This window comes from Phoxinus phoxinus, assembly GCF_949152265.1.
Source record: "Phoxinus phoxinus genome assembly, chromosome: 24".
Lineage (NCBI taxonomy): Eukaryota > Metazoa > Chordata > Actinopteri > Cypriniformes > Leuciscidae > Phoxinus > Phoxinus phoxinus.
Genome location: NC_136899.1, coordinates 19,083,867 through 19,099,184, shown reverse-complemented (window position 1 = coordinate 19,099,184; position 15,318 = coordinate 19,083,867). Strand labels below are relative to the sequence as shown.

At 39.0% G+C, this 15,318-nt stretch overlaps 1 protein-coding gene across 7 annotated transcripts in view; it reads left to right on the top strand.

The window, feature by feature from the left end:
* kmt2ca (lysine (K)-specific methyltransferase 2Ca) overlaps window positions 1-10,767 on the top strand; it is a 159,134-nt gene extending 148,367 nt beyond the window's left edge. For 5 of the 7 annotated variants that reach the window (XM_079602700.1, XM_079602699.1, XM_079602697.1 and 2 more), the window contains 14 exons: window positions 441-588; window positions 1,037-1,206; window positions 2,014-2,150; window positions 2,254-2,473; window positions 3,181-3,320; window positions 3,989-4,084; window positions 4,418-5,570; window positions 5,652-5,788; window positions 6,178-6,320; window positions 6,923-7,097; window positions 8,014-8,130; window positions 8,247-8,320; window positions 8,687-8,795; window positions 8,917-10,767. In XM_079602700.1, coding sequence (XP_079458826.1) covers window positions 441-588; window positions 1,037-1,206; window positions 2,014-2,150; window positions 2,254-2,473; window positions 3,181-3,320; window positions 3,989-4,084; window positions 4,418-5,570; window positions 5,652-5,788; window positions 6,178-6,320; window positions 6,923-7,097; window positions 8,014-8,130; window positions 8,247-8,320; window positions 8,687-8,795; window positions 8,917-9,009 — 2,912 coding nt within the window. In that variant the 3' untranslated portion in view covers window positions 9,010-10,767. The remainder of the gene's footprint in view (window positions 1-440; window positions 589-1,036; window positions 1,207-2,013; window positions 2,151-2,253; window positions 2,474-3,180; window positions 3,321-3,988; window positions 4,085-4,417; window positions 5,571-5,651; window positions 5,789-6,177; window positions 6,321-6,922; window positions 7,098-8,013; window positions 8,131-8,246; window positions 8,321-8,686; window positions 8,796-8,916) is intronic. The other 2 variants (XM_079602698.1, XM_079602701.1) reach the window with 2 other exon arrangements.
* Window positions 10,768-15,318: the final 4,551 nt, after the last annotated feature.

Below are 15,318 nucleotides of genomic sequence, written 5' to 3'. Positions count from 1 at the left end.
TTCAGACAAATTCATAATCATTACGGTGTTTTGTGGCCAGCTTTATGCATGGACTTGAGTGCGGAATAGGCTATATACTCCACCCCCCATATATTTAAGTATTTACATTAATATAAACGTGCGATTAGTCGGATTAGATGTCATCGGTTTGACCTTTTCTAAAGGTTTAGCACATCCTTTTACTGGAGAAAAAAAAAGATGTAAACTCATACACACATTAGGAAACAACATTGAAAACTCAAATAGTTGATGAACATAACGTATCTTGGCTAATAACTTACCTGTAAAATGCTTATTATAGTTCATAATAGACAAGAAAATATTAAATGTTTCATATGTGATGTAATAGTGTAGGCATTTTTCTTATAATTATACATTAGCTATACAACCAAAAAATAATCTTTGGTTAACATTATTTGTTTGTGATTGCATCTCTTTAGTTTCTAAAAGTTTGGGGCAGAAGCAGCTCACTGCTCCATTCAAAGCTGAAGATGACCTGCTGGGACACACCATCACTCAGGGCCCAAAGACTGTTGATGTTCCTGCTTCGCTTCCCACTCCACCCCACAACAACCAGGAAGAACTACGGTAGGTTTTCAGGGCTTTTACACAGGGTTTTTTTTGTCTCATGTAGCCAATCTTTTGGCCAGTAAAAACAACCCTAGCCCATAACATAGTTTATTCTGCCCTTCTTAGACAAGGAGGAATGATGTGTTCAATGACCAGCAAACAATTTCATTATAAAGCGGGTACATGTCTGACACTGAGGACCAAGCTAAATAAATATTTGTGCCAAAGATATCTAGTTTAACTGCTTGTGTGTGTGTGTGCGTGCGTGCGTGCGTGCGTAGATTTGATGCAATGCAACTTTCAAAAAACTAGTTCTTCAAAAGCTTTCATTATAACGTAATATATTTTAACATTGACTTTTCAGACTGCATCAGATCCATAGGTCAGCTGTCTGACTCTCATTGTTGACCATAAAGTCTTGGTTTTATGTCAATGTGTATATAATGGTTCTGTGTGTCTTTAATAGGGGTCAGGAGCATTGTGTGGACAGGGACACTCCAGACAGTTTTGTCCCATCATCTTCTCCTGAGAGTGTGGTTGGCATGGAGATCAGCCGTTATCCAGATCTGTCTAGAGTTAAAGAGGAGCCACCATCCCCTGCTGTCTCTCCAGTCATTCCTATACTGGATGCTAATGGTAATTTAAAAAAAAATAATAATGAGAGAGACAAATAAAACTAGTAAGCCATCAGCTGAGAAAACATTTTAAGACATGGGCACACGAAAGCTGATGCGAAAGCTGTTTTAGAGATGTGGCGGGGTGAGTGAAGACCGGAGGCAAGGTGACGCTTATATAATAGGGAGGCATCCATTCCACCACAGAAGGTAGACATAACTAATACTGGATCCTAATTTTGGTCGAATTATAAAGCAATATTGAATGTATGCTTCACTGAAAAGGAAATCCTACAATGCATTACACAAATCTTATTGGATAAGCAATACAACACTCATATGCCATGCTGTTGTACTGAATATCATCACTGCTGGAAAACCTGAGGACTCGAGTCCTATTGTCATTTTAACTGTTTGAAATAGAGCATAAAAGTGGACTTCTGCGATTTTTTGTCCTATTGCGCTCTCTATAGACCACCATGGTTTAATACTGGTGTGTACAATTTGTGTTTGTGCTTATTAGAGTTTTACCAAAGTCCCTTTCAAAGCAAGTTAGTTCAGTTTTCTTCAATTCCTTGTAACACCAGTGTTTCCGTCACAGCAATTATGCTGTCTCATCATTTGAACATGCTGTTAAAAAATTATATTAAAATCAGTTTTTGAGTCAAGTCTTCTATGTACTCTACATGAGTAGCACTATTTGTGTAGCCCACCATAAAAGGTAGCAGCCTATATACTGTAGGTAGTAGTATGCAACAGGGCAGCATAAGGTTTTGGAGCACAGCTGGATATACTGTCAACTAACAAAACTTTGCTGTTTTCCCTACAGGTTCTGAAGCCAGGCAGTGGGAAGTCAAGACAGAGCCACCAAGCAATTTCTTTGCTTCGCAATTTGGACAGCACTCTACATGCTTAAGAACTGACCTGGTGTCTGTATCTTTTACTCTGAACCCAGTGGCAACACATGTGAGTGCCTGCAGTTATATTTTCCATTCTATATCAGTAAAGACTTGTTTAAAGCAAGAATGATTACATCCCACCTCTGACCATGTGTCCGTTTGTTTCCCAGAATATACCAGGAGTGGTGTCAGCACTAGCGAACATGCTTTGTGTGTCCATACCCAGGAACTATGAGGTGATTCGCTCTCCAGGCCAAGAGCACCGCAGCTCAATGGACATGTTTAGTGAACTTAGGGTCCCCCCTCAAACTGCTCTGTTCCACCAACAGCCTGGTATGAGGTTCCTCAGACCACCAGGTGCCCCACTATCACACCAACCATTCATTGAGGGTAAGTATATGTGAAACAAGACAAGCACTCATTTCACCCACATCATGAGACTTCTAGGTGCAAACAAATGCAGTTATTGATTTTGCTTGTCAATATCTCATGACTGCATTTTGCAGAAACTTAAAGTACTTAATGTTTCTTTCAAATGGTTTAGTGACAGACCCCCAATTGTGAGGTACTATCTGTTAAGTGTAGTGGCCGTTTTCAAAATAATGTTAATTTTCATATTTTAATGACAGAAGTGAACTATAATTGCTATTCATTTGCTTAACTCTTTTGTTCTGTTTGGGGTCTTAGAGATTTCATGACTACATGCATCACTAACAAAACTTGCAGCATTTTTTCTTTCAGATGTACCGGTACTTAAAACATGTTTGTGCTTAGATAAAAAATTAAGCTGTAAAAAAATAAATGTGCTTCACACACATAACACTTTTTTTCCAATGTTTAGATCAAGTTTTTAAAAAAAGCTATGTTAAATGACATTTAAACGTCTTAACAGACAGTAATGGTTAACAACTAGACATCTTTGTTTATCTCATTGCAAGTTGAATTTATTTCAAACTATTCGTAAAACAGTGCATGCAACTCACTTAAAAGGACTACAAAAATTGTCAAAACATAAAAGCTTAGTCATGTAATTTGTCAGAAGTTCTCTGGCAACTGTGTGATTTGTAGGTTTGATTGATATGTGTCTTATATTACAGGTTCAGTTGTGGTCAGACCAGACTATCAGATGGGTGGAAGCAGTCCAGGGCCTAAACCACAGTGGTGCTCCCATTGCAGGGTGGTGATTCTTGGAAATGGGTTTCGAAAGTCCACCAAAGACCTGCCAATAAATAAACAGGTATTCAACACAAATGTGATTGTAACTGCCAAATTACCCTTGCCAGATGACTGTCATTTATAGGATATGTGTTTTAATGTCTCCAGAATGCCTTGGGTCATTAGACCTCATATCATCCCCTAAGGGCTGTGAAATTATTTGTTCAACCAGTTGGTGTGGGTCTAGACTACATCTTCTGACACAGCACTGAAGAAGGCTGAAGCCAAGGTCCATAAAGCACTTGAAAACGTGCAACCCCCTCAAAGCCCCTCAAGGAGGCACAGAATAGAGCTTCAATTATGCTAATCCGGCCCCTGATGGGAAGTGAAAATCTGCCCCGCTGCAGTCACTGAGTTAACTGACATTACCCAAGGGAACATGTACCAAGGCACATTTTGTTTAAGGGTGTAAGATGCCCAAGTTCAAAAACAGTTTGAAAAAGCCCATTTCAGGTCATTTGAATCATGGGGCACCTTTGATGTCTCCCACCCTTACCCCCTCCCTTTTCTTTTAACAGTATGCAAATATAATTTCCAATGTCATCAGCATAGGTTTGCAACATATGCAAGCTTTGATCTCTTGCCAGTGAGGCACTTCGATCTAATGATGATTTGCAGCAGTAGATGTAAAATGGCATGCCTTGTTTCCTGCCTTTGGTGAGCCTGATCTTACAGATGTTCTTTCTACAGGGCCCTGGAGGATCTGAGGGGAGCCTTGTCTTCTGCAGCCATAACTGCTTTGTTCTCTATTCAGCCTCCATGCAGAACAAATTGGTAGATGGCAAAGTAAGTATAAACCACAACAAATTTTGAGTCACTAGCTGACAGTGTGAGATCTGCTGCTATATTTAGAAAGCCACGTTGTTACCTACTGATAGAGTGACTATTTTAATGATGGCTATAAATAAACTATAAAAAAACCTATAAAAAACTCTTGATTTAAGATTTACTATGAAGTGCGTTAAACGGTCTCATCAGTATTTTAAATACAACTAAAACTGCTGATGCTCTTTTCTCTGAAGATTGAACAAACAGTTGCCTTATTGCCCAAAGAATACAAACTCAAAATTCCTTTACTTCAGTGTTTAAGTGTGTATTTGATTTCTCCTGCTCTCACAGCCAAACTTGCTTCCACCATCTGACTCTGAGGATAAGCATAATCCCACTAAGGTGTTTCATCAATACAGTAACAATATATCCGATCTTGACGTGCGCTGTTTGGCTCAGCTGCAGCCCAAGCAATCTCCACCCCTAACTCCGATAATATCCTTCCCCTCCATCACTTCTGAGACACTCCGAGGAGATAGCAAGTCTGATACTCTAAAGGTCACAGTGAAGCTTAAGCCTCGGCCACGAGCGGTACACAACGGTGTGGATGACCCTCGATGTTCATTTGGGAAGCGCTGGAAAGCTTTACGTTGGAGAAAGTGGAGTGTTCAAATTGTGGTGCCTAAGTGTAACTACCACCTGCCTGGGGAGGAAGAGGTTGATGAACTACTGAGGAAACTGGGGACGTCTCTTAGGCCTGAGCCCATGCCCAAAGACTTGCGCCGCTGCTGCTTCTGCCACGAAGAAGGGGACGGGCTCACTGACGGCCCTGCCCGTCTGCTAAACCTTGATCTGGATTTATGGGTGCACCTCAACTGTGCCCTGTGGTCTACTGAAGTCTATGAGACCCAGGCTGGAGCTCTCATTAACGTAGAACTGGCCCTGAGGAGAGGCCTATCGGTGCGCTGTACATACTGTCAGCAAATTGGTGCAACGAGTGGCTGCCACCGATTGCGTTGCACTAATGCATACCATTTTACTTGTGCCATTAAAGCACAGTGCACATTCTTCAAAGATAAGACTATGCTGTGCCACCTGCACAGACCCAGAGGAACCGGCTCAATAGGAGGTGGGCTGGCAGGAACCGAGCATGAACTTCGCTGCTTTGCCGTGTTCCGTAGGGTCTACGTGCAGAGGGATGAGGCGCGGCAGATCGCCAGCATCATCCAGAGGGGTGAGCGAGAACACACCTTCCGTGTGGGCAGCTTGGTGTTTCACTCAGTTGGTCAGCTGCTTCCTCACCAGATGCAGGCTTTCCACTCGATGTCTGCCATTTTCCCTGTGGGCTACAAGGCCAGCCGGATCTACTGGAGCATGCGTCATGGCAACCGCCGTTGCCACTACGTGTGTTCCATCGATGAGAAAGACTGTGACCCTGAGTTTATCATCCGTGTGGTGGAGCAGGGTTATGACGACTTGGTTCTTACTGGATCCTCACCAAAAGGTAAGCAATAGTTTTGATAGCGCTGTCAACCGGGGTGGGGGGGAGGTAATTATATAATAATTTCCTCATCTTGTGGTGCAGGTGTGTGGGATAAGGTTCTGGAGCCTGTGGCGGAGAGAAGGAACGAGGCAGGATCTCTGAAGCTCTTCCCTGTCTACCTGAAGGGAGAGGACCTATTTGGACTGACTGTATCTGCTGTTACCAGGATTGTGGAATCTGTAAGTGAAAGTCAAATCTTGCTTTTAAGAACTTCTCAATTAAAGAATGCTCTGATGTTGCATTTGACAGATAGGAATGTTTAAGATGTGTTTGTGGGTATGGAAAGAGGCGGATCAGTTTAAAACACTGAAAATTTGATTTCTGAAAGCACATGGACATTCATCTCTGAAATTGGTGGATGGATGTCTACTATTTAACTTTCGTTGGCTAGGCAGACTCTAAATTATTGCAATTGCCAAAGCATAAAGAAATGCCATTGTGCAAATAATGTCTTTGTTTACATGTCTTATTTGATGTGATAAAATGTCATACCCGAGACGATTATAGTTTATCTTGTTTTTTGTAAATGTTCCTGGTGTTGTAACTTTAATCTTTGGGGATTTTGTAGCTTCCTGGAGTGGAGGCATGTGAGCAATACACGTTCCGCTATGGCCGTAACCCTCTGATGCAGTTGCCTTTGGCCATCAACCCCTCTGGATGTGCCCGCTCTGAACCTAAAGCTTGCACACATGTCAAGAGGTTTGTGTTAAGGTATTCTGTATAAATTAACCTTTTTTTCGTCCATGTTTGTTTTGGATTTCCTGCTTTCCCTGTGGTCTGTGAGTTGAACATCCATTCATATCCAGGTTCAGCCCGTGAGCTCAGTTTACTGTTTACTGTCAATGTTGGCGATTTATCAATCATTGTGCATCCATTTTAATATGATAAGAGAAAGACTAAGTGCAGTGAAGTCAAGAACAGCTCCAACTGATATAGTGATTCAAACCAATCCCATAACTCTGGTTATGAGTCAGTTTTTTTTATATATATATATCGGTCAAAAAGACTTGAAAACCATTTAGTCATTTGTTTGTGAATCATACATTGTTCATGCTGAGTGTTTGGGTACACATGTTGTCTATTTTTTGTCTTTGTATAATTTCATGACAATCTTTTTCTCTCATCACAATGAAATCAGACTGTTCAGAAATATCCTAATTTCTTTTGCTGTAGATTCGTTATAGGACTAGACAAGACGGTATTTGTAGTAAAAGACAGTATTTTGACAGTAAAAAATCTGAATATGACCCAATATGAGCCAGTCCTGCTTGTTTGTTTTTTAAATTAAGCACATGCTTGTGTTTGTCATGCAGGCCTCATACCCTGACCAGCAGTAGCTGCTCTAAGGCCCTGCCGAGCTCTGGGAACCCGGCTGAGATGGGTGTCCCACCATACAGCAAGCAATTTGTCCATTCCAAGTCCTTCCAGTACCGTCGTATGAAGGCTGAGTGGAAGTCTAACGTCTACCTAGCTCGTTCACGTATACAGGTAGAAAGATTATAATTATGGCTCAATGTTTGGAATAGCATGCTAACATCTACTCGTAATATTTCTGCAGTATACATTGGAGATATGCTGTTCACAGGATGCAAATGTTCTGTAAGCATAGTCCAGGGGTCTGTAGCCTGTGGCACACACACACACAAATAGTTTTTTCGGATCTGCACACTAGTGCAGGTTACAATCTCACACTTTAATATTATTTATGTGACTATAAGGAATGACTACCTCAAAATATAGATCTGTATGCAAATTCGAGGGAATTTTTCAATTACCGGTAAATACAAACACCTGTTTAGCTATTATCACGGGCCAGTGATTATCCCTCCGCTTGCCAATGTTGACACCCGTGCCATAGGTTGCCGACCCCTGGCATAGACTACCCAGACAACTTTGCATTTGACAAAATGTGCCATATTTTAATAGAGTACACTGTGAGAGTTTCCCATAATGCAATGCACTTAACTATACCTTCTATTTTTCTGTGGGGGGAGGGGGTATTTTTGCCATTTTTACTTTTAGACTGCAAGACTTAATTTAGTGTTAAAATGGCAGTTACACTAAATTAAATAAAAAATACAAACCATTTTTATTTCCAGTATAACTGGACCGCCACTCATATGTTCCATAAAGAGGTCACGGTACAATGCCATAGCATGCTACTATTTAAAATGATTTTTGAAAATATTAAGTAAAACTTAATTAAATTACATCATGATAAAGATGTCATGCCTACTTTTTCACTTAATATTTTCCGATTACACTAAGCAGTATAAAGTTAGTACCATGCATTATATAGAAAGAAGTAAGCTAGTATTCTAATCGGAACATAAACTTGATCTTAATTGTTTAAAAAAATACTCCAACCTGTAATAATTTAAGTTTTGGCATTATTTTAATCCAGGGTTTAGGGCTGTATGCTGCTAGGGACATTGAAAAATACACCATGGTTATGGAATACATTGGTACCATCATTCGCAACGAGGTGGCAAACAGGACAGAGAAGATGTATGAGGCACAGGTATGCATTATTATCAAATTGAATTTGAAATGAGCAAAAGTCATGCTGAACAAGCACTTGTTCTCTCCAAGTGCTTGTCAATTTTATTTATATATTTTTCTTTATTTTTTCTGCAGAATCGTGGAGTCTACATGTTTCGCATTGATAGTGAGCATGTAATTGATGCGACTATTACAGGAGGACCTGCAAGGTGGAAAATTAACTTGAATTTCTAAAAATGCCAACACAGTTAGCTTAGATATTAAGGCCAGAAACATAGTCTACACAAGTAGAGTTACAAATGCTTCGCCATGCCTTTGCGTGTGTGTGTGTGAGAGCATTCATGTAGCTTTTAATATCAACCTACTTTAACTTGCTCAGTACAGTAGTTGACCTGAAAGAGAAAACCCATTGTAGAAGATTGTGTTGCGCCAACACTGAGAATGCCGTGCATACTTGGGTTATGCTATGATTTGCTTTCAAACACACATCAGAAAGTAACATCGCACAAAATCAAGCTTGCGTAGCATGTTTCGGTCCTTATCTGCCTTGATCTAACAATCCTTTAATCCACTAGGTATATCAACCACTCCTGTGCACCCAACTGCATTGCTGAGGTTGTAACCTTCGAGAGAGATCACAAAATCATCATCACTTCCAACCGCAGGATCCAGAGAGGCGAAGAGGTAAACCTAGTTTATCCCAGCAGTCTGAAAGGCCTTCGTTCCACACATACTAGCGGCCTTTGAATCAATGAGATCGATGTCTAGCATTCTGGTCACATGTTTTTTTTTTTTTCTTTTCCAGTTGTGTTACGACTACAAGTTTGATCTGGAAGACGATCAGCATAAGATCCCTTGTCACTGTGGTGCAGTTAACTGCAGGAAATGGATGAATTGAAAGATGTCAGCGAAACATATGCATTCCTTTTTATTTGTTTAGGCCCAGAAAACATTTTATCACTTCAATTCTGATGAACGAAAATGTTAGGGCACGATTTCGACCGCAGAACTGTAACTGGGGTTTTCCGAAAGTTCAGTGGTTCAGTGGCGGATGAGATAATGTAGTTTATGATTGAGCACCCTCACCTTAAATATAAACAGGCTGCACACTGGTTACTCTGAATTGCAAAGACAATGTAAATGTATTTTTTTCCTGCATGAGAGACGAGACAATGGCGAGCGAGGATTTTCAGGTGGGCTTAGGCTTGAAAGTGCTGGCCACAGCCTTATTTAGATATAAAGAGGCAGGTCCTCTGGGTAAAGAAATATATATACACAAATATATACACACATATAGTTACAGAAATGTAGACACCACTGAACAAGGAATGTACTGAGAAGACTTCCTTAGGGATAAAGCTAAGGGACTTATTAACTTGCACTAAAACAGAAAGATACCGTTTAAATACTTGATTCCATGAGTCAGTTTATTTTGTCCTTTGTTTTGATTTCTGTAAAATAAGAGACAGCTTTTGTATTTATTATTGATTGAAGCTATTTTTTAAAGATGTGGAAACGCAGAGAGTCGAGCTGCTGGGAAAGCCTGCCGATTGGACAGAACGTTACTTTGTACGATGTGTAAATATCCATCTATAAATGACAATTTTTAAATACTCGACCAAATGTTACCTTAACTTTATCATGGCTGTCTGGGTGACCTTTTGTTTGTTTTCAACAAAAAGAAAAGAAAAAAAAAATGTCAAAGTATTTAAGAAGGATGTCAAGATATCATTTTGAGAGTATATGTATTGTATAAAATTGTACAGAATCTGTAAAAATGAAAGAATCAGAGTATTTTTGTTGTATTTAGAATGTAGAATCAATATTGTCTAAAATGATCTGACCACTTGAAGAACTGTTTCCTTACTTATGCTTTTTTTTTTTTTTCTGTTGCCATTTTTATATATTTCCGCAGTCAAACCGAGCACCAATCATGCTGAGGTGATTGTGACTTCTTAACTCTGCTCATCAGATTAGTGTGTGCTGTGAGTTTCCATTTGAAGTCACCCGTAATGCATTTGATAGATCCCCATGTCGAGCACGAGCCGTTCTGCATTATAGAGTCACGTTTAGAACTCTAGAGATGAAGTTCAATGCCTTTCACATTCACCAAACTCAACGCGTAGACATTTAATGAAATGTAAAGTATGCTTCTTTCTTGTTTACATTTAAAGAATAAAATGAGATTTATTTTTGGTTTTGATTTATGGAAAAGTTAAAATCATGGTATGATGTCACAAACTCACTGAAATGAATGGAATAATTGAACCCTGGTGGTGGCACTTTGCTGTCCTGTTTGAAATGAAGTTTTTCATGTGCACAGCTAACGTTGCGACCTTTGCTATTCTTAAACAGTCCTGAGCTTGTAATATACATGGCATGATGTATTTTTTCAACTTTCAGATAAATCAATTGTACATAATTTCTCAATGACTGGCTGTAATAAAATTTGTTTCGTGGATATTTTTTCCCCTTGTACAATATTCGGACATTTAACAGTATTTGTCTTTTTCTTTGTCCTGTATAGTAGTATCCAATGCTTTTTCTTTTTTTTCTTTTTTTTTTCTTTTTTGAATATACAACGTGTGGGTTTTGGAGTTTGTGGAATCAGATTTAGAAACATTTACAAAAACAAAATAAAATATTTTACATCATATTCCTTTTTCTGTGTGCATTGTTCATTGAGGTTTAATCAAAAAGGTATCAATGGCTTCTGACAGATTTTGGTAACACGAGTCATTACTAGTGGGGTTACCATGATCTTCCCTTTAGAATACTGATCCAAATAATTAGTATAGTTCCTTTAGAAGGATGTAGTAGCACTTCAGTCATTACTAATGGGTTATCATGATCTTCACTTCATAATTATTTATACATGTGCATTACTGTCATAAATTATGAACCTAGTTCTTAGTAGTCCTCTGGGAAGTACTGATTAGCTAATGGTGAACTACCGCATTCAACTGAGTGCTATTACTTACTAATTCATTAATCAGAGTTTCTTGTTAGTTAATAGTAGTTTTTACACGGCTCTGTGGAATACTTGATTCTGATTGGTCAATCGCACCATCCAGCGGTTTGTTATTCCCCGATAACCGATAAAAATAGATAACAGGCTCATCCGGGAAACTGAAGTCAGCGCAATATGCTTGCTATAGGAACATTTTTCTTCTTGGAAGTTTTGCGTTTGGTGAGCTAATAAAATATTAAAACTCGAATCTATATTTTTGTTTACAATTGGTTAATTATCAGGTATCGTGGATTTCTTCAACTGCTTTCTTTGGTGAAGCTTTCTTTGGTGAAGTTTTCTGTTTAAAGACCTTGTCAAATTTAAACTCAAGTCAATATTTCGTGTCTAATTATTTACTTATGTGTAAAGTACACTGTAAAAAAAATTGCTGCGATTATTTAGCACAACTTAAAATCCAACATTGTTTCAACTTTAAAAAGTATGTGTTCAAGCTTGACTTAAAAAATATTAAGTTTAGTTAACTTAAGTTTAGTTTGGTTAAGTTGGATATTTAAGTTATCTCAACAAATTTTAACTAATCGCAGCCACATTTTTTACAGTGTAGCCGTGTAATAAGCGGGATGATGTACATCCAGCCACTTGCAGAATGTTAATATTGAGTTATTTGTTTCCTTGTAGTTATTCACCAATGAGAGACCTGTATTCCAAAGTGTTATCGTTTATTTTAAAGTGCTAAGTACTTCAAATAAAAATGTGTAAATTAAGCTCTAAAAATAACCAAACAGTAGTCTGTACCCATTGACTTCCATAGTATTTTTTTTCCCTACTATGGAAGTCAATGGGTACAGACTACTGTTTGGTTACTGACATTCTTCAAAATATCTTTCTTTGTGTTCAGCAGAAGAAATAAATTAATACAGGTTTGAAACAACTTGAGGGTGAGTAAATGATGACAGAATTTTAATTTTAAAGTGAACTATCCCTTTAAGACCCCGAGAAGCAGAAGGAAAAGACAGAAGGAACATGAAAGTCTGTCTGAGACTTTAGAGAAACAGTTGAGCTCTCGGGGAAAGAAACACCAGGTCAAAAGACTAAACCCCAGAGCGGAGCTGTGTCCTAGATGCTCTTAACAATGAACGGTCACAAAAGGCCATTCATAACAAAGGGGACACTAAGTACACATTACTGGAGCTCCATATGTAGGGTAAAGTGCTTGCTGTCACCAGGGAATGGCAGATGTTTATGGCACATAAACAGAAAGGAACTGCAATCCAGTGGAATTCAGCATTTCTCAGTGCGAAGACTGCTCCACAAATAAAGGTTTGTAATGCACGTTATGTTTATAGTGGAGGGTAATGAAGACTGTTTACATAATCTTAGTTCCTAAGAATAGTTTTGGCTTTTTAGATGTGATCCGTCCAAGGACATGTTAATATTTTGTTTCTGTTATTTATGCAAGGAGTGTTATTGAAGTTAGTATCTCTCTCTCTCTCTCTCTCTCTCTCTCTCTCTCTCTCTCTCTCTCTCTCTCTCTCTCTCTCTCTCTCTCTCTCTCTCTCTCTCTCTCTCTCTCTCTCTCTCTCTACCCTCATTACAGATGCTCACATGACACAGGACATAAATACATTTACATCATGGTGTCTGCTGAATTATAAGCCATATTTTTAAAGTATGTGAGCTGCCTTTACTATATTTGTTTGATTTCCCCTAAGATAACGGGGTAATACTTTTGTCAATGCAGGAAGAGAAAAGATGAACCCCTTTACTGAGTGAACACGGTGACCCATCGGTTCCTTGATATGTGCACCACAAGTGGAACCAGATCTGACAGCTGAGCTCATCTTCCAAAAGATTGATGCCACCTTAAAAAAGACACGCATTCTATGGTGTAACTGTGTTGGCCTCTCTGTGGACAATGCAGCCGTGACAACACAATTCAATTGCATCAAGAGTTTTACAGAAAAACAGTTTATGTACATGACTGCGACGCTGCAAAGCAAGCAGGTCTTTGCTGAGATAAGAGTGTAGGCTGAATATATATTTCATAATTAGGTGATGTACAGATGATGAATGTACTAAACATTATCAATTATAGGTGGATTTGATCTTGAAGATGTTGTGGTTGATGTGGGCTTTTGGTTTAAAGGAAGCACCTTTTATGTATTAAAGGTGTAACATAACCATATTTCACAGGTGACAGGGGTGGGCAGGTTAGACTCTCCATCTTTGCTAAATTGACCCTTCACAGGGAGCTTGATTGACAGGTGATCTGACCAATCATACTTCGCCATCCGCCATTTTGTCCGACAAAGCAGTCAGGAGAGTTAGTTGATTAACATGGAAGGATTTGAATTTGAAAAACGAGTGTACTGACGCCTTTCTGTGGTTAAAACAACATTCCTTCTGATGTTCATTCATGTTTATTTGATGTTATAAATGAACTAGAAGGAAGAGATGATCGGTTATGCTCCAGATTTAAAGTTATGCTCTACAGCGATCTTACGACACATTAAAGAGGCACAAAACTGTATTTATTGTTTACATTTATTTTTTAAAAATGACCAAATTTGAAAGGTGAGACTTTTTTTAATGTTTAATATCAAAATAGTAATCGAAAAGTAACCTGGACTGTCCTGTCTGTCACCGCGTTGTCAGTCTCCTCTCTGCTCCGCGATGTATTTTTCCACTGCGTGAGAACATGGTGTGGCGTGAGAGCGGGCGTGGCTTGTCGGACATAGCGACAGTAACTAAGGGGGGCGGGTCTTGCGAACGGTCAATACTGATGCAGAGCAGGTATTTTCCTTGTGGGATTGGACAAAACAAAAACTAGAAACAGCTGGCCCTAGAGGGAATGCTGTCATCTCTAATGAGACTGAATGGCAGACTTGGAGCCATGCTTTAAACGGGAGCCATAACCTTCAGTGAGTAAGGCTGTAAAATCAGCCACCAGCACTTACAATAGAGCACATGTTAGGGGCCGTTTACACAACACCGCTTTCAATATACGTACATCATCACCAGTGGTCATAAGAATGACATAAATCAACACAATATAACATTTTGTCATCGTGAAAAATTAAAGGTTCCTTACAACAGACTCAAGGATAATATGTTTTCGAAGCCTTTTTGTTAATTTTGACATTTTCTTAAAGGGATAGTTCACTCAAACATGAAAATTAGCCCATGATTTACTCACCCTCAAGTCATCCTAGGTGTATATGACATTCTTCTTTCAGACGAATACAATCTGAGTAATATAAAAAATGGCCTGGTTCTTCCAAGCTTTATATTGGCAGTGAATTGCTGTTTCTGTTTTGAAGTCCATGAAATTGCAACTATCCGTCATAAAAGTGCTCCACACGATTCCAGGGGGTTAATAAAGGCCTTCTGAAGTGAAGCGATGCGTTTGTGTAAGAAAAATATCCTTATTTAATTCAGTTATAGTTATATATTTACAGTTATATAGAGCTTTTGGGGAAAAAAAAGTGGTCTCGTGGCACAACTTGCCCCTGGCGCGGGGTAACTTGTGCCTTTGGGGGGAATACGTTGGGGTAATTTGTGCCAGTGATTTCTGAAGTTAAACAGAACATTTTAATGTTATGAACTGTAATGCTATATAAAACCAAGACAAATTCAATACAAAATTACTAATTTAAGGTTTATTTAGATATTGTCACCCTATTCAACTGTTAGAATACCATAGCATGTGTTTTTCCTATACTATGGTCAATTGCATAGGGATTTTGTATTGAACATAACTCTGGATCACAGTGTCACAGAGACAAGAGGGTGGGCTCATTTTACTCAGACGACCAATCAGTCTCTCAAGATCATTGTGAAGCTATCAAGCCACGCCCTAGCAACGATTTAGAGTACCATAGCAACACAATATATGATATTTGTGAATCATTTCGGGCAAAAAGGCTTTGGCAATAGATGCATGTTGACATACATAGAACGCTGTCTGTCTAAAGTGACTAGGCTAATTTAGCTTTAATCAGAATGGCACAACGCAGCAACATCACGCGTGGGTAACCGCGATAGAGATGAAGATGATCTACTGGTTAACAGATTACTTCCGGCTTACCGCTAACTCCTAAATGAACTGTTTGTTCAAACACAAATAGCAATGTAAAGAATGGACGTGATTAAAATGCTCTAGGTATCATAAAAACCTCCCCCCTTTCCCTTTGTTCAAACTTGATCACTGCAAAACGAGTTCTCCCCAAAGGCCGT